The 26,108-nt window shown below is 39.2% G+C and overlaps 2 protein-coding genes across 3 annotated transcripts; both read right to left on the bottom strand.

Annotated features, from left to right (window-relative positions):
• Window positions 1-1,831: 1,831 nt before the first annotated feature.
• Window positions 1,832-13,013, bottom strand: LOC115376090 (L-amino-acid oxidase-like). 2 transcript variants are annotated; one of them, XR_003929773.1, is made up of 9 exons: window positions 12,931-13,013; window positions 11,635-11,678; window positions 9,356-9,579; window positions 8,699-8,811; window positions 7,609-7,810; window positions 6,425-6,493; window positions 5,399-5,535; window positions 3,401-4,771; window positions 1,832-1,843 (listed from the first exon to the last, which is right to left on the bottom strand). XR_003929773.1 is itself a non-coding variant. In XM_030075557.1 (8 exons), the coding sequence occupies exons 2-8, from the start codon at window positions 11,654-11,656 to the stop codon at window positions 3,976-3,978; spliced, it is 1,563 nt and encodes a 520-aa protein (XP_029931417.1). In that variant the 5' UTR covers window positions 11,657-11,678; window positions 12,931-13,013; the 3' UTR covers window positions 3,207-3,975. The 2 variants fall into 2 exon arrangements, 1 of the variants encoding a protein (XP_029931417.1); XM_030075557.1 differs by lacking the exon at window positions 1,832-1,843 and having other exon boundaries at window positions 3,207-4,771.
• A 3,190-nt stretch (window positions 13,014-16,203) lies between these two features.
• LOC115376200 (uncharacterized) lies at window positions 16,204-25,117 on the bottom strand. The gene is made up of 11 exons (XM_030075692.1): window positions 25,087-25,117; window positions 24,611-24,673; window positions 22,874-23,119; window positions 22,243-22,344; window positions 20,550-20,609; window positions 20,203-20,283; window positions 19,736-19,789; window positions 19,365-19,424; window positions 19,212-19,247; window positions 17,106-17,206; window positions 16,204-16,294 (listed from the first exon to the last, which is right to left on the bottom strand). The coding sequence occupies exons 1-10, from the start codon at window positions 25,115-25,117 to the stop codon at window positions 17,109-17,111; spliced, it is 831 nt and encodes a 276-aa protein (XP_029931552.1). The 3' UTR covers window positions 16,204-16,294; window positions 17,106-17,108.
• Between the last annotated feature and the right edge of the window lie 991 nt (window positions 25,118-26,108).

Genomic DNA, 26,108 nt, shown 5'->3' with positions numbered 1-26,108 from the left:
TGGTTTCATCTTCAGTGATCAAATCTTGTTCCCTGAAAAAAAAAAAAAAAAAAAGTGAAGTGAAGCTGCACTGGAAACAAGTGGGATTATCTCTTCCCATAATCATATATATATATATATTTTTTTTTACCTTATTTGAAGAAAAACGAGATTTGAACACTGAATATGAGCTGAAATAACTTGTTAAGACTTGTTAAGTTTTGCAGTGTAAGGTAAAACCTTTTCATTGCTCCACAATAAAAACAGTTTCACTACTGTTGACATTTTAATCATTTGGTTTCATCTTCAGTGTTCAAATTTTGTTTTTCTTCAAACAAGGTAAAATCCACCAGTGGGATGAAATAATCCCACTTATTTCCAATGCCAATCAACTTGTTTCCATATTTTTTCTTCAGTCAAGTGTCATTTTCTTGAATCCTAGAGGCTGATCTGCCTGGTTCTGCCTCGTTTCGACACATTTATACTTGTTCTCTTAAAAAAGAAATCCTGAAAACAAGTGAAACTGCGCTGAAAAAAAGGGATTATCTCATCCAACTGTTATTTTTTTTTACCTTGTTTGAAGAAAAGGAAAATTTTTACAAGTGAATGAGACTAAATTACTTCTTATGATGGTCCTATGAAATGCACAAACATGCACATCCTGTGTACATATGGGCTGTCTGTGTAATATTACAACATGTACTGTGTGAGTCCCTCACCTGAGACCAGCAGGATGAAAAAAATTCCTATCTTCATTGTGTCCCTTTGTTGTCACCCAAAGAAATTGCGGCTGTTTTTTTTTTTTTTTTTTTTTTTCTAAAGAAGGGATTCAAATTGGGATAAAAAAAAGGAGAAGGTAGAGGAAAGCAGAGTTTGTTTCAACCCTCTGTGTCTTGTGTCTTGGGGGGCCGTCTTTTAAAGCGTCTGATCAACATACCTCGAAAACAAGGAAGGCCGTCCCGGGGTACACACCCTCTGCCTGACGACACTTAGTGATGGAAAAGAAGCGGAACAAGTAGAGAATATAGGTAGTGGGAGAACTAAAATCTATTTTAGCCTAATGGTGGCACTTTTTTTTCATCAAAAATAAACAAACATATGGATTCAGTTGTAAGATTAAAAATGCTAATAATGCAAAAAAATAATAACTGTAATAGCTAATAATAATTGTTATTTCCATAGCACTTTTCTTACATAAAATGCAATAAAATGCAACTTCAATCTGCTTCAGTCAAAATATTAAGAATACTCTAAGAATGAAAATAAGTGAAATCTAGCCTGCTAGCTCGCTCAGCTAGCTCACATTAGCAAAAGTTTGCTCGCTAATAATAGCTCGGTAACGTTAGCGAACCAAAAATGACCACCACTCTTGCTTGGATTTGAATCCGGGTCGGCTGAGTCTGTTAAGCTTACACAATGTCAAGTAACGTTAGGTAACTTATAGGATTTTCCTGTATTGTGTCTGCATCCCGAGAGAATTATGGCTAAGATGCAACACAAATTTTAAAAAAATAGATAAATTAATTTGTTCGAAACAGCAGGACGGGGCTCACAAGTCCAAGTCACTGGAGCAGGCATTTCTTTCTTTCTTTCTTCTGTCAATTTTGGATGCTTTAGTAAATGTCCAGTACAAATGCAAAGCACATGGAAATGTTGTCTGGGTGGATTCGTGCACAGGTTTTGCAAAACAAAAACTTCCTTACCTGAACAAGTGACTTTTTTGTTTTATTTTTGTTATTTTTTGCATATAGAAAAAAAGACAGAATCTGGACAACCAGGTCACTCTTTATTGGCCAATGCACCAGTCTCAGTCTCAGTAATAATAATAAGCACAGTATGGTAAACTAGCACAGTACATAAATACCTGTGTATTGTCCAAATAAAATAAATTAACATAAATATGCATCATACTGCAAAGAATCATTTAATTAATTTAATTACTTTCTTTCGTCTACTGCTCTGAACCTGATTTAGGATAAACTGCCTGGAAAATGAATGAATGAATGAATGAATGAATAAGTGTAAACTGCTAAATATTACTGTTAACTGTACAGTTACCAAGCGTCACAGAGAATGCTCGACCCAGAATATGTTTTACTTTTCAGATCACAATGATTGAGATCTGTTGGGATTTAGTCAACTTAGGCAAATACTTCAAGGGCAAAAAGTAAACTTTGTTCTGCGTCATAACACAAAATCACCATATCTGTGGGAAATTTGATTTTTAATTGCTCAAACAATAGGAACGGTGCTATAATGGAGCGTTACAAGACCATATGGAGAACAATGAGTCTCATTATCACGCCAAAAAAGCAAATGACAAAGTAGTTTTATTATGCTGTTGAAACGCTGAATCAAGAGAAATCATACATTTTGGCATGTGGCATAATAAAATAGGTAATGCTTATTTAATTCACGTTAATGATAGTCATTATCGTTGAGTGAACGCGATTCCAGCCTCAGGACCTCAGAGTTCCTCCAGTTGTGCTCCGGTGTTCAGGCGTTCCTCTTTGTTGATGTCGGTGGCGGCCTTGATCGCTTTCATCACCGTCTCCATCCAAGCATGAAGGAAGGCCGTGTGTTTGCCATATTGTGCAGTGGAACGGATCTGTTTATGCAATGCATCTTTCAAGATTGAATTAAAAGCCTGAAATGTTACAGAAGCATAACAAAAATGCTGCACTGAGACTCTTGGCAAATTGGTGGCAGGGACGGGAGGTAACCAAGAAATCATGTAACGTGATGTCAGTACACTAAATATCTTGTGTCTTCTGCTGTTATTATAGAGTACAGCTTTCTTTGGACTGGGGAAAAGATCCCTTGATCGATGGCTTCCTACAGGTGAAAACCTCTCACCAGTGTCCACAACCAATGCCTGCATGTCATCCAGACAAACAGGAGAAGTCTACAGGAGTCTCAGCTGGTGAGACGGCAGCCCGACTTTGTGTGTGTGTTGTTAGTGCTGCCGCACGATTTGCAAAATGGTTTGTTGAAATGTAAATTGTAACATAAAATGGCTCAAACATTCAAAATACCTGGTAAGATTGCAAATGTTACAACCAACCAACCAACCCTAGCTTAATGCAAGAGCTGAATTGCTGGCTCTCCATCCCTCAGTCAGGCTCTGTGTTTTCTACCTGGAATCTGCAATCCGCCTCAAATCGATTTGTTTTTCCAAGGAATCGAAACCAGCAGTAGAGCAAAAAGTATTTGTACAAATGATTTTTTATTTATTTATTTATTTTTTGCCGATAGTAAAAAGACACAGTCCTAACAACCAGGTCCTTCTTTATTGAAAAATCCAAACAATATAGAGAAATTTATCAGTGAAAATGGTAAATGCACCAGTCTCATAATGTTTTGATACACAGTGCCCATTGAGGGTAATTAGGACAGTATAGTAAACTGAAGCAGTACATACCTGTGTATTGTCCAAATAAAATAAAATAAAATAAATATGCCTCATGTACATATAACACAATTGCAAACAATCATTTAAGTACTTTAATTACTCTCTTACAAAAATGAATGAATAAATGAATGAGTGTAAATTGTGCCAAATATTACTGACAGTCACCAGGCGTCACAGAAAATGCTCGGCCCAGATTCTGTTTTACTTTTCAGATCACAGTGATTGAGATCCGTTGGGTTTTAGTCAAATACTAAAGGGGCAAAAAGTAAGGTTTGTCCTACCTCATAACACAAAATCACCATATCTGTGGGAAATTTGATTTTTAATTGCTAAAAGATGAAGGACGGTGCCATGAAGGAGTTACAAGACCTTATGACGGACGATGAGTCTCATTATAAAGTCAAAAAGGAAATGACAGTTTTATGATGCTGTTGAAGGGTGAATCAACAGAAATAATACATTTTGTCTCCTGGCGTAATAAAATAGGTAATTCTTAGGCAATTTTACATTAATTAATATCACATTAATTCTCACATTATTGGTACTCATTATCGTTGAGTGCACGTGATTCCAGCCTCAAGACCTCAGAGTTCCTCCCGTTGAGCTCCGGTGTTCAGGCATGCCTCCTTGTTGATGTTGGTGGCGGCCCTGATCGCAGATTTCATCGCCGTCTCTATCCAGGCATGAGGGAAGGCCGTGTGCTCGCCGGCAAAGTGCACCCTTCCCTCACTTTGGAAGAGCTCCTTGGCGTAGTCCAGGTGCTGGTAGGGTGTGAAGAGGGCGAAGGCACCCATGCTGTAAGGATCCTCGCTCCACTTCTTCACCACCACGCCGGTGCAGAGGGACCTGACGCGCTCGCCGTGGATCTCCACCAGATCCTTGAGGACCAGCTCTTTCAGCTGTTGGTCACTCGCGCCTTGGAAGAGGAGGGAGTCATCAGACCAGGTGTAAGACGCCAAGAGGACGCCGATGGTCTTGTTTTTGGCGAAGCTGTGGCTCGGGTAGTAGATGTACCGCGAGGGCCGGTCGGTGATGCTCTTCCCTCCTTTGATGCCATCCCTTTCCCAAAACTTCTCGCTGAAGGTGAGGATGATCTTAGTGGAGCTGTCGTAGTGGACCGCCCTCAGGGCATCCATCTTTTGGATGGACAGAGGAGGCAGAAAGTCCATGTAGAGGGCTGCCTTGGCTGTGGTCGTTACCAAGACAACGTCGGCAGCCAGCTGGGTCCAAGAGGGTCGGTTGCCCATCTGATACGACACGATTACACCTCTATGGGACTGTTGGATGCGTTTGACCTTAGAATTGAGGTGAATGGTGGCACTGATGACGCTGAGGAAAGCTCGGGGGAGGAGATCCGATCCGCCAGTGATTTCAGAATACCTTAGAAAACCAAAAAATACTTGTTTATTGTTTACTCATATTTGTTTATCCACTTAAAAGTATCATTAGCTGTGTCACCTCTGGATATGTTATGTTTTGGAGCAAGGATTGGAGCAAGGTAAGCTATGGATTTGTGATCTGCGCTTCTGTAGAGATTTTCTTGTTGGACTATCCTGAGGCCTGAATCTTTAAATTTTTGGTATGGTCATATTGACTATTGCTTGAATGAAGCCCAAATTTCAGTAAGACAATATACTGTAGCTCCACAAACACACTTCTTGTGAATGCTCTACAGGTCACAATGTCTTGGGTGAATTTTTCTTCCTCTCACTTTTTGCCAGTAGTAATCTGGCAAAAACTCCTTTGTGTTAAAAAAGTTTGTTAAAAACTGTTAAACTGTTAAAAGCTTCTGAACTCTAAACTCATCTGGGCGATACAGCCACAGGGTTGTGAGAGACCAAACATCCTATAGAAGAGAAGTTATCAAAGGGTACTTCTGCTGAAAGTCTTTAGAAATACCTTATGAATGTATTTGTTCTCATTCCTCAACTGTCCTGGTTTACCCATTTTAATTTTCCCCGTTTTGAACAATGAAAAAAAAAGCCAGTGTTGGATGTTTGTTCTTACATGACGTCATCGCTGATGGCACTCTGTTCATAGATCATTTCAGACAGCGCTGTGTACATGAGGCTGTTTTCATTTAGCAAGTCCCCGATCATCCTCACCGCCTCTCGACTCAGACCAGCTTCCTCCACCAGGTACTCCTGTGAATAATAAAAACAGTTCTTCATACTGGGCAGTGGAATGAGTCTATTCAAGTATTTCATTTTTCTAATATTAGCGAGTACAACTTTCTCTGGACTGGGGCAAAATTTCCCTCGATCTGTCGAGGTCAAAACGTCTCACCAGTGTCCACAGCCAATGCCTGCATTTCATCTGGACTTTTTTTTTTTTTTGTACAAAGTCTTGTTTAGTGCATATTTAAAGGGCCATACCAATGATTTTACATGTTTTGCATAATATCTGCAAAACATGTATACTTCATGTTTCTGCTAATCTTCTCCCAAAGCAAGCAGTCATATTTCAGAACTCAAATATCATTTTCCTACCTTTTATCCAGCCATTTCATTCCACTATGATATGAAAATTAACTTTCAGAGACTTCAGACTATTTTCACACCAGTCCTCCATCTCCGTAATAAAACTGTCCTCATTTGAGGGGTTGATTATATAATTGTGAAATCTTTAGTAATTAGTATTGGGGTGGGTGGGGGAAAGTAATGTAAATGTATTCATGAATGCATGTATGTCACAACATGTGTATACAGTATATTTTTATATGGTCTCCAGGAAGAGTAGCTGTGATGTTGTAACAGCTAATGGGGATCCAAATAAATAATCTTTAGTGCTCCCGCATGATTTGCAAAATGGTTTGTTGAAATGTAAATTGTGCATTAAATGGCTCAAACATGCAAAATTCCTGGTAAGATTACAAATGTTACAACCATCCAACCAACCAAATCCTAGCAGCACAAGGATTAAAGTCACAGCATCCAGATCATCAGTAAAACACTAGAGTACATTGTGATCAGTGAAGAAACTTTTCCTAGAGAAAGTGAAAGTGGTTTCTTATGGATAAAGTCGTTAGTTTACCTTCACAGAATAGTGGTCGTATTTTACAAGTGCAGCTTTGCAGCCATGGGCCTTCACTTCATCTTTCACCTGCAGAAAATGCAACACACATCAAGACATTTTTGGCGGAGGTTTTGGGCTTAAACACACAAGTGAGTCACGACCTGCAGCATCACCTGTGGGTCATCGAAGAACCCATTTCACTTTTCAGCCATTTGGTTGGTTCTCTTATCCAAAATTTAAGATTGAAGATCAACTTTATTTACGTAGAGCATCCATAATTTAAAAGCCATGTGCTAGAGTGTCCTCTAACGCAGGTTCAATGTCTTGCTCAAGGACACTCTGACAGGGCAAAAGCTCTCTCTACATCCTCCTTCATTCTTCTTTCCCTTCCTCTTTTACAAAGTGTCTTCAAAGGTTAATGCAAGAGCTGAATCGCTGGCTCTCTATCCCTCCGTCAGGCCCCGTGTTTTCTGCCTGGAATCTGCAATCCGCCTCATATCGATTTCTTTTTCCAAGGAATCGAAAGCAGCAGCAGAGCAAAACCTTGGACTGTGCACTGTTTTGTATACCAAGGCATATTCCTTGTATGTTCTTTAAATGGCCATGAAACCTATTCTGATTCTGAAAAAAAGGCAAGCAAGATGGTGCTGCCAGGGGAATTTGTGTCTTTCCATTGGAAACAATGGCAATTTTGCAAAGCACCTCATAGTCTGAGCCGCCCCTGCATTCATACTGAAGCAGAAAAGTGCCGCAAGTCTGATTTTTCCTTCACATTTGACAGATTTGATGCTCTAAACAGCAAAAAGAAAAGTGTGTCATTGTTTAAATTCCAATATGGGCCACATTTACAGGATATTTGCTACAAAATTGGCTTGATCTGCACGCAGCTTGCAAACCCAAAGCTGTTATGTTGCCTTAGTGGCTTGGCTGAGCCATGGTGAACAATGAGACACAACACTGGAATAAAAGAGAAATGGCAGATTTAAGAGGTGTTTGACAATCGCTGCATCCACAAAATGTGTTGGAGACAAGCATCAGCAGATACAAACACAAAAAGACGTGACATTTTTTATTATTGTGCACCTTTTGGACATGACGTTCGGTTCATATTAAATGTGTTACATTCTGAAATAGATGTGAACAGACATTGGCAGCAATTGGGATTTGAGAGAGTGTGACCACAGCTTTCATCTGCCTCGTACCTTCTGCAGAGCTCGCTCCAGCAGCTCGTCGGCTGACTTCCCTCTCTCTCTCCCCGTCAGGTTGTACCTCAGGATGTTGGGGTTCTCCTTCACCGCGTATGTTCTCTTCCTCAGTCCGTTCACCAGGTAAAAGGTGTTGGTGTCCTCCATGTTGAAGTCGTTCAGCTTGACCCCCAGTTTATTAGTGAACCAGCGGACGATGCTGTCGTGAGAGGAGGTGGAAGAAGGCAATTAGCAGCTCCTGAGCAATATAATTAATGATATCCTAAGTACCAAATCCCAACATGTATAGTATGCATGCCAATGTCCAACTTGCAATTACAACTAGAAATCTCATTTAACCTGAGAGCTCTGATATGTTTGACTAGGAGGTAAATAAAGTAAAGAAGGTATTTCTGTAGTGCTTTTCACAGACACAGGTAACAAAGTGCTTGACAATGACATCATGCAATTTCAGAGCAAATATTAAAAAAAAGCCACCTGATGCACATGCAAAAGTTAAAACATAGTACATGTAAAAAAAGACAGCACAGGAAAAAAGCAGTATTACACAGGAAGAACAATGCGTGAAATACGCATAAAAACACAATAAATATAAAAATGCATAGCTGGTGCATACAGGATTGCATCAGCGCCTGTCTAAATAGGAGTGTCTTTAGCCCAGAAAATCAGGAAACTGAAGATAGGAACCAAATCAAGTATCTGAAAAACGGGCCAAAGAAACCAAATCCCTGCACGGCCCACAGATTCTGTGTGTGTTTTGTCTCTGCAGTTGAAAATTTGCATAGATGGCTATAACCTGGCACATCTACTCAAAAGTTTATTACACGCATTGTCCCTGTGAGTCTAATAGGTGTAAATCAATAATTAAATGAACAGAGGAGATAGAGAAAAGCAAAAACAGACATTTATTTGTATGAAAATATTGTTATTGCTTTCAAGGTGAGTTGAAGGCATCACACACACATCGCTTGCCTTGCTTTGTCTCCTCTGTAGTGCAGGGAATTTACTTCCAGTCCCAAAGAAACAGACACACACACATTATTGCTCTCCTGTTCCTGATTATGACGTTGAGGCAGGTTTTACTCACAGGTGGAAACTCGGTATCCTCATAGCTCCCAGTTCAGCGTACCAGCCCTCTTTCTCATCTCTGTAGGTGTGCACCCGTCCTCCAACACGACCACTGGCCTCCAGTATCGTTACCTGATTGACACAGGAACAGAGACCAGTCACACCAGCAGGGACACCGCCATGTTGGAGCAGGGACACCACAAAAGCTCAGTCCAATCCATGTCTATACTACAGCTCTTATTGTTACGACTACTACTAAGTCATGCTAAAGTTTTGTTATAAAATTAAGTATTAATTTGGGAAAAACACACAGAAGTACAGTGGCCAATGTAAAAAAAATAAAAAAGAAAGATTATGAGAACAAAGTCATAACATCATGATAATTCTCAGTCTTATTGTTATCAAAATTTTCAAGATATGACTTTTATTCCCACAGTATCATAACTTTATGATCATAAAATTGTGAATTATTCTTGTGACCTTATTACTTTTACTTTTGTCTCAAAGGTTAATGGACTACAACTTTATTCTTGTAATATTACTATTGTAACAATGTGCTTTTTTGCCCTAAGAATAATTTTTTATTTTTTTTTTTATTTTTAAAGTACCAGTGGGGGACTTTAGCTGATGAAATGTGTGCAGCTGATCAGCTGAAGTTGCAGACAGTTGTGTGTACCTTATGTCCTGCGTCTTCCAGTAAGTAGGCGGCTGTAAGTCCAGCGATTCCAGCCCCGACAATCACAACGTGCTGCGGTGTGTGTGTGAGAGGGAGGCCGGTCTCTACTGTCCTCAGCAGATCTGCGTAGTCCGTGTCATTCAGGCAGTCGGCCAGATGTTCCTGCAGGCTGGGGGCTTCACCAAGGCACTGGTGCACCAAGAGCACTAGTGCAGTCAGGGGAACTAGGAACACACACACACACACACACACACACACACACACAGATAAAACACAGCAATTATTCATTGAGAAAATTTTCCATAGTGTTGCAAAAACCTTTTTTTTTTTTTTTTTTTTTTAATTTCCCAAATAAAATCAAATAAGTTTTTTTGTGACCTGCTCATAATGCAGCATGAATTTTTTTTTTTTTTTACATTATTTAGGTGATCTTTATAAACTCATCTTAATAAACGTAGAATAAACGTTTTTTTTCTCATTAATTTGTGACTTTTTTTTTTTTTTTTTTTACTACTTTAATCTCAGAGAATATCCGAGTATTTTGGTGACTAAAAGGTCAGTGAGGTCGCTTAACAGTCAAAGCCACTACTGCTGTCATTCCTCAGGGCTCAGCCTGGTTATAGCTCATCATAACGATTATTACCTGATCACACATGTGCCAAACAATCAATCAGTCCGCTCATCAATCACATCTGGATTATGTGTGATACAGCTACAGATTATCACTCATAAATATAGCAATAACAACAACAACAACAACAACAACAATAATAATAATAATAATAAAACAGAAATATGCTTGTTAAGGACACTTAGTATGTTTAAATAATAAAGTTACAATAATAAATCCCCACTTTGATGTTATTTTCTACCACCTCTCCACCAGCCTGCAGCCAAACTTCTGTGCGTGCAGTCTGCAGGAAGCTCGTCCTCACCTCACCCTCTTTTATCTAAATACTGATTTCAAAACAAAAGCTATCAAAAGTCCATCTTCCCAGGGCGGGGGATGCCACTGACAGACTCCATCATGTTGGTAAAGAGTGGCGCCGCAGTGTGGTTGCGTGCGGTGATATCGGTGCATGGATGCGTGACGGATAACGTGGCACCGTTGAAAGACGACTCGAATGCAAAGCGTGACAGTATTGTTTGGTGCGGTGTCTCCGTGAACAGGTGAGGCAGGTGCGCCACGGGCCACCAGCCTCTGCCAGTTTATGTGGCACACTTTCTTTCTTTCTTTCTTTCTTTCTTTCTTTCTTTAAGTCAGACTACTTTATTTGAAAAAATAGGGGCAATGTTCTGTAAATATTTCACATTGCAATTTAATTCTATTTCAAATGTCTCTATTTCATAATTATGTAAAGCAGTTTGAATTGCCTCTATATGGAATGTGCTACATAGCCTAAATAAAGTTGCGCTCTATTAGTGCCATTCTGTCTCCCAGAAACGAAATAGGCTAAACTAGAAACTCCTCCGGAAATATCGGCATTCATGACCAAATATGGCTAACTGCGGGCGTTCCCAAGGTGGGAGCTGAGCCCCCTGCACTTGTGCATCATCTCAGGTAGATTTGTGATTGATTAAAGCGAATTGCATGCAGTGGTGAGCATGTTTTTATAAATCTGTATTTTTTTAAGCTTATGCGCTGTTCCTGTTTTGTGCTTTCATAGCGTAGATGTAAAATGACGTTATTGCATTATAATTGCAGGCATTTATTTGTTAAAAGCATAATTTCCCAAATTGCAGGCGACCAGTTGGCCAGGAGTGCAAGGAAGGAATTTTTTCGGTCAGATTCTTTCTTTGTGTTTCATCACGCAGCGAGGGACAACAAATACTGAAAGAGCCCTGTGTCTGAAAAAGCAGAAGAGCGACCGCAGCTCCCGGTGAATCACAACCACAGACAAGAAAACACGCTGATTTACATGCACACGCGCGCGCACACACACACACACACACACACACACACACACACACACACACACACACACACACACACAGCTCCAGGCGTCTGTGGCGCACTGAGCGCCTCTCAAATGCCTTGCTCAAGAGCACTTATGTGGAGAAATCATCACTAATTCATTTCTGGGGTGTTCAAACCTGCACATTCAGGTCACTAAACCTCCAAGCCTCTTTCTTCTGTTCAGCCACATGCACAAGAAGAGTCTTATAGTTCAGTTTAGATTACTATAATTTTTTTTTTTTTTTTTTTTTTTTTTTTTTTTTGTATGTGTGTGTATGAGATTTCAGAGTTATTTAAGACAAAAATAACATTATATACTTACATAACTTCCACTGCAGGGCCATCTGTAATATCTTCTCCTCTTCACTGGTGTCATGTATTGGAAGGAGAGGAACAGAAACTTAGAAATGAGGATAACACAGATCAGCTGTCTGTCCCAGTCCTGGAAACCCCTGACTGTACGTGTCTGACAGAGATGTCTGTGTGTGACTTTATCTTGACCGGACTTACATTCTGTGATGTCATTTAGTCTTTCCTTTCGTGACAAAGGATTGTGAAATAAACCGTGTTTACTGTAAGAATGAAATCTGATTTGATGTTGATTGAAAGGGTCAGAGTCACTGCACCCTGACAATACACAGCTTCATTAACTGTTTAAATCTATACTTTGCAATGATTTGCATTTTTCGGTGTTTTACTGCAATTTTTCCCCCCATCAGAAATATTATAACTTTGCTATACCATACCTATGCACAAGTTATTGCCACTGCATGACAAAATTTGTCAAATAAACACATAGAATAAATACAAGTGGTGCTTCTGAAAAACAACTGCAATAATGTGACAATAATATGACAATAATAACTGCGAATAACTGAGTTGCTATGACAGAGACCGTGTCTGAGTCACAAATTATGAATGAATTTTTTTAAAAAAGGTTTTGTTTGAATTTTTTTTAACTTTATGAAATAGGTCAAGGTCTTTGTTCCAGAGTGAGATATCCACAAAATGAAAAAAGAGACACTCATTCTTACAAAGTCTAATGTGCATATTGCTCAGAACTCATAATAACCCAGTGAAAATGTCAACTAGGCGTACATGTTTGTTAAAATTCAGCAGACACACATAACAGAATGTCAATACATGTCAGTGTTGTTGAAATATAATGGGGACTATGCAACCAAAATGTGACCAAAATACTACGTGTTATAAAATACTGCAATATTTATATTTATTTATCTATTCATCCATCCATTCATTCATATCCAGCTGTAGTTTGTTGATGCAATGATCTGGTTTCTCCCTAAGAAGCAATGACATTTAATATCATTAAATGTTCATATCATGTTTTAGATTGTGTTTTGGTTTTTAATATTTTGGAAATTATTTTTTTCATTTGTAAAGCAGACCGAAACAACAAAGACATTGTTTCTCCTGGCAGAAGTCCGGTTCAGATTCAGATTCATTCTTAATTGTTATTGTAAAAGTACAACAAAACTGAGTCTGCAAATTCCTGAAATTCTACTGCCACCTAAAAGGTGGTGGTCACAAGTGCAAATACACATACAAGTGGATGAAATAAGAAATGATAAATATAAAGAGCATAGCAGTTTCTTACCCTTTCTGTCAAAGACCAGGAGCTTAAAGGTCAAAATCTGCAATTACAGGATCCTGAAGCGGAATCATCGAGCTTTATGTACTCTCCCTTCTCGCTGTGACAGGTTCTCATCTGACCCGCCTCCCTGCAAGGTGCATGACTCCATTGTCTTTTCGGTCACTGATCTTTTTACTGTAAGATCAAAACTCGTGATTTACAGTCTCCTGGGAGTCAGGCGTGGCACTTCCGAGCCAGTGGTCAGTTCCCATGTTTGAGAAAAACTTCAGTATTACTTAAGTGGTGAGTTTGCTTCAGGCCATCAGCCACAGCCAGGGCACATGCTGCTGCAGGGGAACTAGGACACCAATGACTCACACAGTGGAAAAAAGCAAATACTGATGTTTGTAACTGTCACTTAATTGAGTCAAAGGGGTGCGCCGGACAACATGAGGAGGATCCTGGTGTCCTGGTGTGCCAAGCACAGTATGCAAATCAAGTGGGACAATAGAGGCTCCCTTAGGTATGACAAGGGATATGTGTATGATTGGTAACAACTTAATTAACAATATGTAATGGTGATCATCAGGCTATTCTTTCTCCTGGCAGTGCTGCTGAACATATGCTCCGATTATGGGGTCAAATATTATATTATGATGTGCAATGCAAAGCTAAAAAGATTGTTGTCGTGATAGAGCAAAAGGGGATAAGGGCCTCAAATTACCCGATCATGATCTGTCAAGGCAGGTGCTTTGTGTTTGAAATAAAGAAAATATATATACATATCTGGGGTGCTTCATTTTAGATCAAATGTCAGATGATGATGGCGTGAATAGGCTGTGCTGTATAATCTAAGCTGAAGCTAACATTTTGGCAAGAGAATTGTACATGTGTTCACACGATGTTAAAGGAGAAGTCCAACATTTTGGGCAAAATATCCTTTTCCTGACTTCCCCGGATTGAGACCAGATGTTAGACACCATGTTCACCTCCGTACATCCACTGATTCAGTTCCTGTGGGTAGTATTTCATGTTAGCTTAGCATAAAGACTTGAAGTTTATAGGAGTCATTAGCCTGGCTGCGTCAGAGTGAAAAAATAAACCTTACAGCAGCTCTGATGCTGCCTTATTTTTGTGAGGTGAGAGGTGAGGTGAAAATGGTGTCTAACATCTTGTCCCAGTCTGGGGAATTTGGAAAAAGGGGATTTTGCTCAAAATGTTGGTGAATTCCTGTAAGACAAGTCTCTTTAGAGCATAATGCACTCCTCAACAACAACAACAACTCAGTTGTAAAGTGTCAGTGACTTGTTTTTTCATGTATAATCGCTTTTATTTTTATCCAAAGCAGCTAAGAGTTAACTTTTCAGGCTGTATTGAGGAACCTGATGTATAAATTCATGTATACATTTATTTGTCAAGTAAATGATTCTCAGAATGACATTCAGCACTGTAGAAACATTGGTATAACTGTCTTATAACAAGTGGCAATGTTTTTCCTTTTTATTTGAATGTACTGCACCTTGTTTTTATTGTATGTTTTTCTAATAAACTCGGCAGTTGCATTAGTTTTCCTAAAAGCAGCAGCACTGAAACCTGAAATCTCTCCGACAGAAAGTAGTCCCCAGGGAGACATTTGCTTTACACAGCAAATTATCAGCTCTGTGGTTTATGAATGGCTTATAAAGCAGAACATTATAAGGTTGTTTCAGCCAAAAATTCACATTTAAAAATTGGGGAATTTTGATTATATGTTGTGAAATCTCCAGTTCCCCCCTCATCATTTGACACATGGTTTGTTGCAATACAAACTGTGGGTAAATTGTGGTAACCAGGCCAAACATTTAAAAGCACTGGAATAGTCCTTTAATACAACTTCATGAGTGCCATGTTACATAAGCACATAGGGTGCAGTGACAAAATCAAAAAAGGCTATATGTACATGCAGATATGTAACGCATCCTGTGCACGTTGCCTGAGGAAGAAGCACAAAGTGTTAAAAGTCGGGGTCCAGAGCTTGATGGGAGTGAATTCTGTGGTTCAGAATATACATATATATATATATATAAAAGAAAATAATGGTCTATCTAAGAAGGGCAGGTGGCATTGCAGTATCAGTGAAGTGTAATGAAAGTGTTAGTGGTTAAAAATACTTCTAACCATCAGAGGTTTCTTCATTGCATCTTGCCTTTGAAGCATCTGTGTGCTTACTCATTGTACGTTGTTCTAGATAAAATCAATCATGAACCACAAATATTTTTTTTCTCACAGTCTGTGAATAATTCAGATAAAAACAGTTCCTAAGTAAAATTCTTTAGTAGATTAATTCAGTAAGGTGTTGCTGAACTTCCCAAAAAGTTTATGCAACCTCACATTCGCTATGAGTTCCTCCTGCAGTAAACACAGAATGACCTGAGGGTTGTGACACCATGACTATACGCAGAATTCATCACAGCAGGAAGTAATACAACTGTGTTTCAGCTGCTTTGAGGCAAACGTCTGCTTTGCTGCTGACCACAGAGTGTCTGTTTTAAAGATGCAGCACCTCAGTGGTCACGAACAACAGCTTCAAATGTCTGAACAAGCAGAGAAGAGAGAGTGAGGTGGTTCAACTGTTGTGCTCTTAAAACGAGCACGCTTTTAAAAATAAACGCTGATGCAGTTTACTGTTCCATGAGCAGCCAGAGGACAGATTATAGTAATCGTCCCAAACAACCCAAAAGTACCCAAAACATGCCAGTGCAGATACCCAAAACAACCCCAAACTACACAAATTACCCCAAAACAACCCAAAACATGCCAGCACTGATATGCAAAACAACCCCAAACTACACAAATTACCCCAAAACAACCCAAAACTACAGAGATTACTCAAAACAACTCAAAAGTACTCAAAACATGCCAGTAAAAATACCAAAAACTACCCCAAACAACCCCAACGTGCAATAAACTTGTCAGTGTGAATACCCAAAACAAATTAAAACTAACCAAAAGTACCCAAAAGTACCCAAAACATGTCAGTTCAGAAACCCAAACCGAAACTAAACTACATGAAACTGCCCAAAACAACTCCAACATTATGCCCAAACTACAGAAATTACACCAAACAACCCAAAAGTACTCACAACTACCCAAAACATGCCAGTACAGATACCCAAAACAACCCCAATGTACCATAAGCATGTCAGTGCAGATACCCAAAACAAATTAAAACTACCAGAAAGCACCCAAAACATGTCAGTATGTGAGTGAAAACAGCGGGTCAAAAGTCAATTTGAGAGCATTATGTCATGATCTTTATTTTCTTTGGGGTCTCATGAATTCTCTCCTCCGCACACGAAACAAACAAAACACCTCTCTCCTTCAGTTAGCTGCCTCTTTCTTCACCGACCTGTAACACACAGGACATACAAAAATAATCATTCTCAAAAACCAGTGTGAAAAATGAACACACTCTACAAAACATTTCTATATTAAGAAGTTACACGCTGAGAAAAAAACGCCTATATTTATATGTCACCAGTAAACAAGTCCAGAAGCCTGTAAGTCTCAACCCCTAGAGGGCAGTACAGCCAATGAGGCACTCTGTAAAATATAATTACAACAACTTGTTCAGCTGATGATTGATAGCAAGAAATTGATGCCCAATATGAGTAAATATTAGAATAATGACTTCTCCTATGATGTTTGCTCTTGAAACACTTTTTTTTTTGGTTTTGTTTTGTTTATTGCAGGTAGAAACACATCAAGCCGTCTCAGTTCTTGAGATACTGACTAATGAAATTTTGAAGGGTGGCATTTTTGAAGGATGGCCCTCTCTTTTGTATATTTTAAGAAATACATTTATAAGTCAGTGGCTTTTGGTGGGTTGCAAGATAAATAAGACATAAGTGAAAGAAAAAAAATAATATACAAAATTATCATCATCATTTTTTTCATATTTTACTCTTTTTGTCTGTTTTCTTGTGAAACACTGAGTGGTTTTAAAATACAACGGCTTCTCTGATAATTATGCAAATGGGGTTGTGAGTTGGCATTTGGCTTGTTTTTGGGATTACAATCCAAGCATATTGCGGACCTCTGTTATAAGCGATGCTCTGGCAGGTGCAGGATTGGTGTATGTTTGAGTAAGAGCCTTACTAGAGAACGAATGAAAGAAGCTTGAGGAAAATAAAAAGTGTTCACGATTAACCTCATCTTACCTGCTAGATGGTTGAATACAAGTGATCCTCCTCTGCTAAAACGGGGCCGGCTGCCGCGGAGGTCATCCTGTTTACTGAGGAGGTGGAGGCTCCTGCTTGTGCTTTGGAAACAAACACAGTTACTTCAGCCACAGCATCTGCTTTAACATAATAAATTAAGGCTGAATATGACAATAAATACTTTAAAGTGGACATCTACTGCAGTGCGTCATTAATTATACAGCACTAATGGAGTGAATTTGCATGTACGCTTTCAGTCCAGTCAGTCCAGTCCCTGTTTATTACACATGATGGGTTTGTTGGCACTCTTTGCCGTAATATCTGCCCTCTGAGGAAAAAGCTGAATATGAGCATTGGTCCAGACAATCAAGAGGAACTACTGGCCTCATAATTTCTTGTTTTTGAGCTTGGTTCCTGTGGTTGGCTCGATTATGTTCTCACACATTGGAAATCTCTTGAAAGAGGAATGAGATCTGCATTGTTGGGTGCTGTAGTTACTTAAGGTCACCTTCTCAACCTATAGGTCTGTTTGCCTGGTAAAATCAATTAACTGATACTTTGGTTTGCTTTGTGTTTGGTGAGATTTAGTTTCACACTCCATATGAAAAAAAAAAATCATACTGCGTCTGTCAACTGAATCGCCCGTATGGGATAAATAAAGTTTTCTGAATTTAAATCTAAGCAGTCAAAAAAGAAAATCGCTGAGGAAGGAGTTCTACTGGAAATGTACTTTCATTGTCTGTTTCATTGCCACTTTTTGGCATTAAGTTCTCCATTGTGGACAAATTTGTGCAGCACAAAATGTTTTTTAAGCGACTGGGTTGTGGGCAATGTGTCGATTCCCTCTTTCCAAGAACAATCATGCCACCAAGACCTATAATAGTAATACAAAGCATGTTTGGTTCCAAATCCTGCAATTGGCTTGAACTGGAGTTTAATTATGTCCTTATTAAACTCAAACCACACTAGAATTTGCTCAGATGCAGACTGAAACCAGCTTTAGTGAGCAGTGTTGGACCATTTGTTTCGATCTGGAGCAGAATGGGATTCCTGTTGTCCAGCTGCTCAAATAAATCACATTATGAAGATACCGCAAACGCACAAGGGTCCACCCAAATGGGTTATATACTGCACATGTGAAAACATCCTGAAAATCATGCTTCTCACTTTGCCAAACAAACTGAGCTAAACCAGTAAAAGTTTCAAGGTCGCTTTCACACCTGCTGTGTTTAGTCTGGCTGAATTGAAAACTGGTGAATTCACCCTCTTGGTGCAAGGGTCTCATTTCCAAGTGAATTCTGAAGAAGTTGAAATGAGAAAAGTAAGGTTGGCTAGGAATACAGCTGATTGTACTACATTTATCTTTATCAAACCAAATGTGAAGTGAAGTTTTGCATCACAGACTAACGTGAATACGACCACGAATTTTGCGCTCAAGTTGAGAAATTTTGTCACGTCATTCGTGTCGTGGAAATTCACATTGCCTGGCACGAATTTGCATCTATTCACATTTTTGCATTGGCTTTGCAGGAAAAAAACACGCCGCATTGAAAACTTGCGTGCATGTTTGGTCTGAAAATACAGTCATAATGCAGTTATGAAATCATGACTGTTGTTGTGTCTTCAGCCTTCTTTCTTTCTGCCCTCTGTGATTACACAACAGACCAGCGTCTTCATTGATTGGCATTGGTCTCATGTTCTATTTGATTAATCTTCCTTTTATACACAGACAAAAGACTGCCATCAACTTTAATTCAGTTTCCATGGGCTCTATAGTTCTCTATGCACTTTCCTTTTTGGTCAGTAATAAGGAAGCACATCACATGTTGTGTGATGGCCAACCAAACCACATGCAATGTATCAAGTGGTTTGTACAACACATTAAATGACTTGTTAGTCCAGATCGTGCTTGGTTTGAATGTGCCCGATATAATACGTAATATCTGGTTTTGTTGCTCTTATGCTATTGCAATGACATTGTCAAGCAGCAGCATTATTCATATTTCTTGTCAACATTAGGAGAATGCATGGTATCTTGATAATAGCTGATTCATATGGCAGTAAATACTGTAATAAATGTAATAAAAAAAACTTGTGGATTCTCACCCGGGCTCAAGGCGTAGTAAACAGGACGATTCTCATCTGACGCACAGAGACAGAAATAGTGTAAGATAGACAGATAAATAGATAGATAAGGCAGCAGCTATGGACTAATTTAGATGCCTCAGCTTTGGTTTCTCGACCTTCTTGTCCTCTTACCTTCTATCTGTGGGTTTCTCGTGTGGTTTCTGTCAGAGAAGCTGAAATTATCACCAGCACCTGAAACAAAACCCAGTCTGAGAAAGTCTAAGAAAATACTGTACAACTGTCAGGTTCTCAGCCTTTTTCCACTGTTGCAAGTAGAAACATGTAGGCGGTGAACTTTGACAAGTGATTTATTTTTCCTTTCCTCGCTGTTTTACCCCAGTAAAGGGGCTACAAGTGGCAATTTGTGTTTCTGAAAATGAAGACCACACATGCTTCAAATATAACTAAGACAAAATTATCACAGACTCGCTGTGGCCCTTTGCTCCACAGGAAATAAAGACCTGTCAGGGCAAAAGAAAGTAACGTAATGTAAACTAAAATACCTGTGTTCTTTGCACGTTTTGTGACGACAGTGTACATTGCTTCGAGTGGATCAGCTAGAGACAGACAGGAAGGCACATACGCAGACAAACATATACATATCTTAATAACAACATCCTTTTTTACATCTTAAATCACTGACTAACATTGAGTTTTAAAATTGCACCTGAATTTATATAAATGAAAAAAAAAAGCCACATATTAGGCAAAGTATCATTCTTAAAACAAAAATGCACACATTCAAGCAGTAGTAATAGTGCAGTGCATGGTTATATATTAGCTCTTCATTAGATATATCTGTTGGATCTCAGTTCTAACTCTAGCTTTATTGGCCACCATAGCTCAAGAGGAATAATCTTGAAAATGACATAAGTTCCTTTCATGTTGCAAACCCCACTGGTGGCCAATGGAGGACATCAGTTACTAAAATAATATACGAAGATGCTGATACCAGGATGGTGCCCCTCACCTGTTCGAACCTCTTCACCTGTGTCTAATCCACGTGTTCCTGCCTGTGAGGCGAAGCAGCGTGGAACTGCACCACGCAAGACTGAGACGATTAACGGAAAACACATGAAGAGAAGAAAAAAAATGCTGCATTGTTCACATTATTTCAAAAGGTGCAACAAATATAGCATGTTGTGAATATTCTAGCACTGCCGTTGAATTTTCTCATGCTGCTGTTTAAATAGCACTTCGTCTCTGCTGGTGACTACATGCCATCTTTGGCTGTAGTTAGCCTGTGGTGTAACTCAGGGCAGAGGTAAAAGACTACACTTGTTCCGCTCTACCTTAGATCCCCTGCAATTTGCTTACCGTCCAAACTGATCCCAGTACGTCGCCACCCCTCAGGTACTGCACACCTCACTCTCCAACCTTGACAACAGGGGAAGGGATTATGTTAGAGTGCTGTTAATAGACTTGGGCTCAGTGTTCAACACTATTTTCCAACCCAGGTTGGCTGGAAAAATGACTAACCTGGGTCTAAACAACCATGTGTGCACTTGGATCCTGGATTTTTGACCATTTGAGCTAAGGTCTAAGTCTTTGGCCCCTAAAATTTGCTTGTTGAGCCCTTTGTTGTACTCCTTGACTCACAACTACATGGTCAAACAAAGTTTGATGATGACACAATCGTGGTGGGTTGGATCTCGAATGATGATGATGATGAGGCAGCCTATCTGTAGGAGGTGGCAGACCTAATCCAGTGGTGCCAGGTCAACCACCTCTCCCTGAATATCAGTAAAATTAAGGACCTGATTTTGGACTTTGCCAGGAAACATCACAGATCTTACACCCTCATACTGCAAATTGGTGGGCCTCCAGTAGAGAGGTAGAGCAGCTCTAAGTACCTCGGTGTGCATACTGATATGGACTACACATACTGGCACTGTGGCAACAAAGACAAGACAGTTCCAATATCACTTCAGGCAGCTGAAGAAATTCAAGGTCTCACAGAAAGTCCTGCTAACCCTCTACTCTGCTGCAGCGCAGAGCATCCTAATGAAGCTCTAAACCACCTGGTATCAGAACAGCTCCTCTTAGGACAGGATGCATGATTAGCTGAGCGCACTGTGGGTTCTGCACTCACCTCCTGCAGAGCCCATACAACAGGAAGTGTGTAAACAACAGCAACAAGCTGTGTGTAAGCAGAGCTAGCAGGATAGTAAAGAACCCCCAACGCCACAGCAATGGACTATGTGACTGCAAACAGGCAAGCACCTGCACTGATACAAATCACGCACTGAGAGACTGAGGAAGAGTTTTCTTTCCACAGGCTATAATAAAATAATGAACATTCACATATGTACAGGATATTATACTATATTAGCAGCAGTGCAAGGTATAGTATATTGTACTGTACTTTGCTGCTGCTGTCTAAATATTATTGCCAGTCATCGGCACTTTTTTTTAAAACCGTATTTACTATTATGTATATTTTTTGTTGCAATTATGAACAGTTTTAAATACATACAATATATACAATAAAACATTGTATATATTGTATGTGTAGATTGTATATGACTTGCACTAAGCAAGTCTTGCACTTGTTTGGTGCACTGTCCGGGAGTTTGACACAACTACATCTCAAAATATGCATTTGTACGCATATGTGACAAATAAATTCTGTTGAATCTTGAAGGGGCTGGTTGTTGGTCAAATTACATTTTTCTTTTGAGTGCAACCCTTAGGCCATATAATTTGCAGACACACAATCTCCTCTCATTGTTCAAGTTCATATTTCATTTTATGCTGTTTTATTTAACCAGACCTTGAGTGTTAATGAGTGTTAATTGCTATGCTGACGACTCACTTCTTTAAGTATCAGTGTAAACTGTCTGAGTTAAGCAAAGATTCTGTCTTGCATGACTGTTTGGCTTCAGTTAAACCCTGATTCTGATCATCAACTTTGAGTCTTTTCACTTTTGATCAGCATATCACACAAAACTTGTCCACTCTTACTGATTTCACTCAGAATAATATATTTTTAGGTATTTTTTTTCAGTACCTCTGTATTTCCAAAAGTAAAGCAGTCCCAGCGCCAACAGCAGAACCGCCAATACAACGGTGACACCAATCAATGTGGCGTCAGGAGGAGGAGTGTGAAGTGCTGCAAAGAAAACAGAAAGGCTTAATGCTCGGATATGTAACCTTTTGACAATAACTCACATAAGTCCTAAATTATCCTACATTATCAGTCTGTGTCTTTATGCCTACATCCAATTGTTTGTCTGAGACTGTCTTTTCAGTGATGTTGAGGACACTTTTGAGTGCAACCCATTACCTTTGGCAACAAAATAGGAAGTGACAGCAACAACAGTGAGGGAAAGCAGGAAGAGAAACATCAGAGATATGTTAAATTGCAGATTGCTGTTTGCTGCCTTTTTCTTAGCACCTGTTGAGAGGAGATTTTAATTTAGGGAAAAATGATTTTGTGAAGTTGTTTACTGCAGTATTCAATGCAAAACTGTTGATTCTCTTGTAGGAAATTGAAAACAAAAATGGGCTACTGGACTTTCTGCAAAGCATCATCTGATGGATCAGAGCATCATTTAGGTAAATGCCATCATCCATCAGCTGTATGAAACATGGCCATGCACAAAGGAAAATATTTTTTTGGAAACACTATGATGTCTCACCTCTGACAGCCAGCCAGCTCTGAGGTGATTTTCCAGAGTCAGAGACGCTGCACTTGTAGAAACCTTCATCAGACTTGGAGACACTGTGGATGGTCATCTCTCCTGTGGAGCCGTTTCCGAAGAGGAAGCCATTTTTATAGAAATCAGCTGTCAGGTTGGAGGGAGTCGTCTTGGTTTTACAGCGTAGAGTGACATCACTTCCCTCCGTCACTGGAAGGACAGGACTCTCCAGGACCACTGAGCCAGCTGGACAACATGCAATTTCTAACATTGTTTCTTTATGGTAAACAGGAGTTTGCAGTGATCTTTTGCAAAACTGAAACTCAACTCTTTATGAACAATGGCTGAAAACACTTTTAACCTTTTAGCTCAGCCGCTAAAGCAGCTTCATTTAGATATATGAAGCAAAAAGTACCATTTATTACTTGGTTTTACTTTTTACTATCATTTTACATCATCATTCCTTTTCTTTTCATCATTTTAATATAGAATTTTAATTTTGCTTTTATTGTTTACTTCAGTGCATATTTTATATGTAAGATAATTCTTTTGGTCTTGAAGACCGAAATAAAGTTTGATTGACGGTATTGGTGAGTAGTTGCTGAAATGTTTTGAGACAAACTCAGATGTTCATTATTTGAAAAATGTGCCAGCTGACCTCGTATATCAGTTGCTGGAAAATATCAAAAGGGGTCATGCTATAGTTGCAGTTAAAGATAAAAGGTAATTTAAGTCCAAAGCAAATTTATTACAATTCTATAGACAAATCATTTATGTTTTTGCAGATACAATTATTTTTTAAATGGGTGAATTGCATTTTTGGGCTTAACTCTTGAGTAATTGCAAACATACCAGTGACAGTGATGTTGACTTTGTCGCTTCTCTTGCCTATTCCATTCTCACACCAGTATCTTCCACTGTCTATTGTTGAATAGGAATTTGTAATGTTGCAGGAAGGCTTCCTTGACGTCTCCCAGTCAGAGAGACATGTTGTAACTGTTGTGTTGGTGCTCCTCATCACTCTCCAACCAGAAGAGCCATCAAACGTCTCACAGTTAAAGGAGACAAATTCATACTCAAAGTGCTGTAATCTGTTTGGAAAAACATAAAGACAAGCTGGACCTGAGAGAAAGAGAGAGAAAAAAGAGAAAACAGATTACATCAAGACATTTGCTCCTAAATTAAATGTTTGAAAAGAGATGCACACTCAAAAGACATGAAAGCACAAAACACAAAATCAAGATTTTAAAGATGCTTCATGATGAATTTCAGGAACTCCACATGTGAAGATAAACAAATCCAATGCACGCTTCTCTTGGACAAAAGTTACAAGCCTTAATTTTACAGGCTTCTTCATATCAGTACATGTTAGTTTTCATTGCTCTTCAAGTTCAACTTTTGTCAATTGTTTGATGTTTAAAGTAATCAGAATGTATTCATCAGCTGTGTTTCATTGAAGTAGGGACCATTTAGACCCAACAGAAAATCTACAATCAGTATCCAAAATTTCAGAGATTCAGGCTGACAATAAGAACCATGGCAACCTCCAGGTTTTGTGCTTATATTATTAGTTTACTTCGTGCACCTCCAATACTGTTAGCATGTGTCCATTAGAGCCTATGGGTCAAACTACATACATAAACATCACTTTAAAGCCACTTATCAACCAACTGATCACTGGATAAAAAATGATAATAATATTAACCAGCTAAGACCAGAGAAGTAGCTGCTACTCACCACATTCATGAGCAGAATGACCTCGGTGCACCTGAACCACCAGCAGAATCACCACGTTCATCACTAGAAACACAAAAGAAGAGCTGCATATTGAATATAGATGCTTTTATAGGCTAAAAACCTTAAATAGTTGCTAAAAACACAACATACCCACACACACACAAAATACAATGTTTCAACTAAGTCTTCTCTTGTGCATGGCAAAGGATCAATAGATTTTGAATGTGAGGCCTAAAATATAAAAGTAAATATATATATCATATCAATTTGACACTGAATATTCAGCTGCACACAACAAACTCTGCATAAACTACTTTATGCTTCGAAGCGCCAGTGATACAGGACAAAGATGTGCAGGATCAGTAAAACGGTGTGATTTCCATTACTTTGATTACTTTCAACTTCAGACGACCTTAATTTTTTTTGGTTTGTCAACCTCACATGGAAATGTAGAGAAGCAGAGAGTCGGTACTCACCCAGTGTGAGGCAGACAGATGTGATCTCCATGCTGTCTTGCTGCTGACTGTCTGAGCGTCAGACTAAAAACAGCTCCTGTCTAATATAGGTGAGACCGTCCTCTTCCTGTGCAGCTCTTTTCTGGTGTTGAGGTGTTACAAACTCTGAGGCAGAGCTTCTGTGGAGGAAGAGGAAATCTACTTCAGTGGGTTGAGCGAAAGAATGACCTGTTATGGTTTTTTAAAAGCTCAAATTGACTAACTGACAAACTTGACTACCAAAGAAGAAACTGGTAATATTACTAAAATGTAAAAACATATGAATAGCCATGTTTTCGTTTTTATTTCTGCGTGATCGCGGCCTTCATGAGGCTGAAACATGATCTTACCTAGACAGCTACCAGCTTCTTTGAGTGTGGAAAGGCAGCCAGAATAACGATCTGACCTAGATAACTTAAGAAGGCTGGATTTTTTAAAATTTTTTGCAGTTAATATTAAAAAAAAACAACAAAAAAAACATGTTTCATAACAGCTGAACTGATGTCAGAAGCACATTAAAGTGGTTGGTGAAGCAAAGGATGCTCTTTCCTCCTTTTTCCAGTAACATCCACAGTTGGTCAGAGCTACTCCTGGCCTTCTCTGTCTGCAGTGGTCAGATCTTCGGTCTGTTGACAGTGCTAATATTGATCTTTTTTTTCTAGCTTTCCTAAATGAAACAACTTTAGCCCTAAACTGACAGTATAATACTGCTCTACAGCTAAGCAACATGTCCTCATCCCTCTTTTAGTCCCTTATAATCAAAGATCAGGGATGGGACTGGGGATTGGTGCCTCAATCCATCTAATTTTGACACTTGGGACCAGCATTTTCAATAAAAAACCTGATTGTCTGACCACAGCACCACCACAAGGCCGTGGTCAGTATCTCAGACACTGCAGGTTCAAATTACAAGAACCACTGGTGAGTAGAAAGAGGTCCAGAGAAAGACGGAGGATCTCTAGAACCGGACCGCCTTGATTCAGATTATTTTTTCATGGCGTGGG

This window comes from Myripristis murdjan, chromosome 18, assembly GCF_902150065.1.
Source record: "Myripristis murdjan chromosome 18, fMyrMur1.1, whole genome shotgun sequence".
Taxonomy (NCBI): Eukaryota; Metazoa; Chordata; class Actinopteri; order Holocentriformes; family Holocentridae; genus Myripristis; species Myripristis murdjan.
This window is presented reverse-complemented; position numbering and strand designations above follow the sequence as displayed.

Excerpts from the sequence above, each read along its gene's own strand:
- LOC115376200 (XM_030075692.1), bottom strand. The coding sequence starts at position 25,117 with ATGGAGATCACATCTGTCTGCCTCACACTGG. Across the intron at positions 19,425-19,735 it reads AAAACGTGCAAAGAACACAG|GTGCTGGTGATAATTTCAGC; the intron begins GTATTTTAGTTT and ends GTTTTGTTTCAG. Across the intron at positions 17,207-19,211 it reads TTACTACGCCTTGAGCCCGG|CACAAGCAGGAGCCTCCACC; the intron begins GTGAGAATCCAC and ends TTGTTTCCAAAG.
- LOC115376090 (XM_030075557.1), bottom strand. The coding sequence starts at position 11,656 with ATGGCCCTGCAGTGGAAGTTAT. Across the intron at positions 8,812-9,355 it reads TGGAAGACGCAGGACATAAG|GTAACGATACTGGAGGCCAG; the intron begins GTACACACAACT and ends TGTGTCAATCAG. Across the intron at positions 6,494-7,608 it reads TGGAGCGAGCTCTGCAGAAG|GTGAAAGATGAAGTGAAGGC; the intron begins GTACGAGGCAGA and ends CATTTTCTGCAG.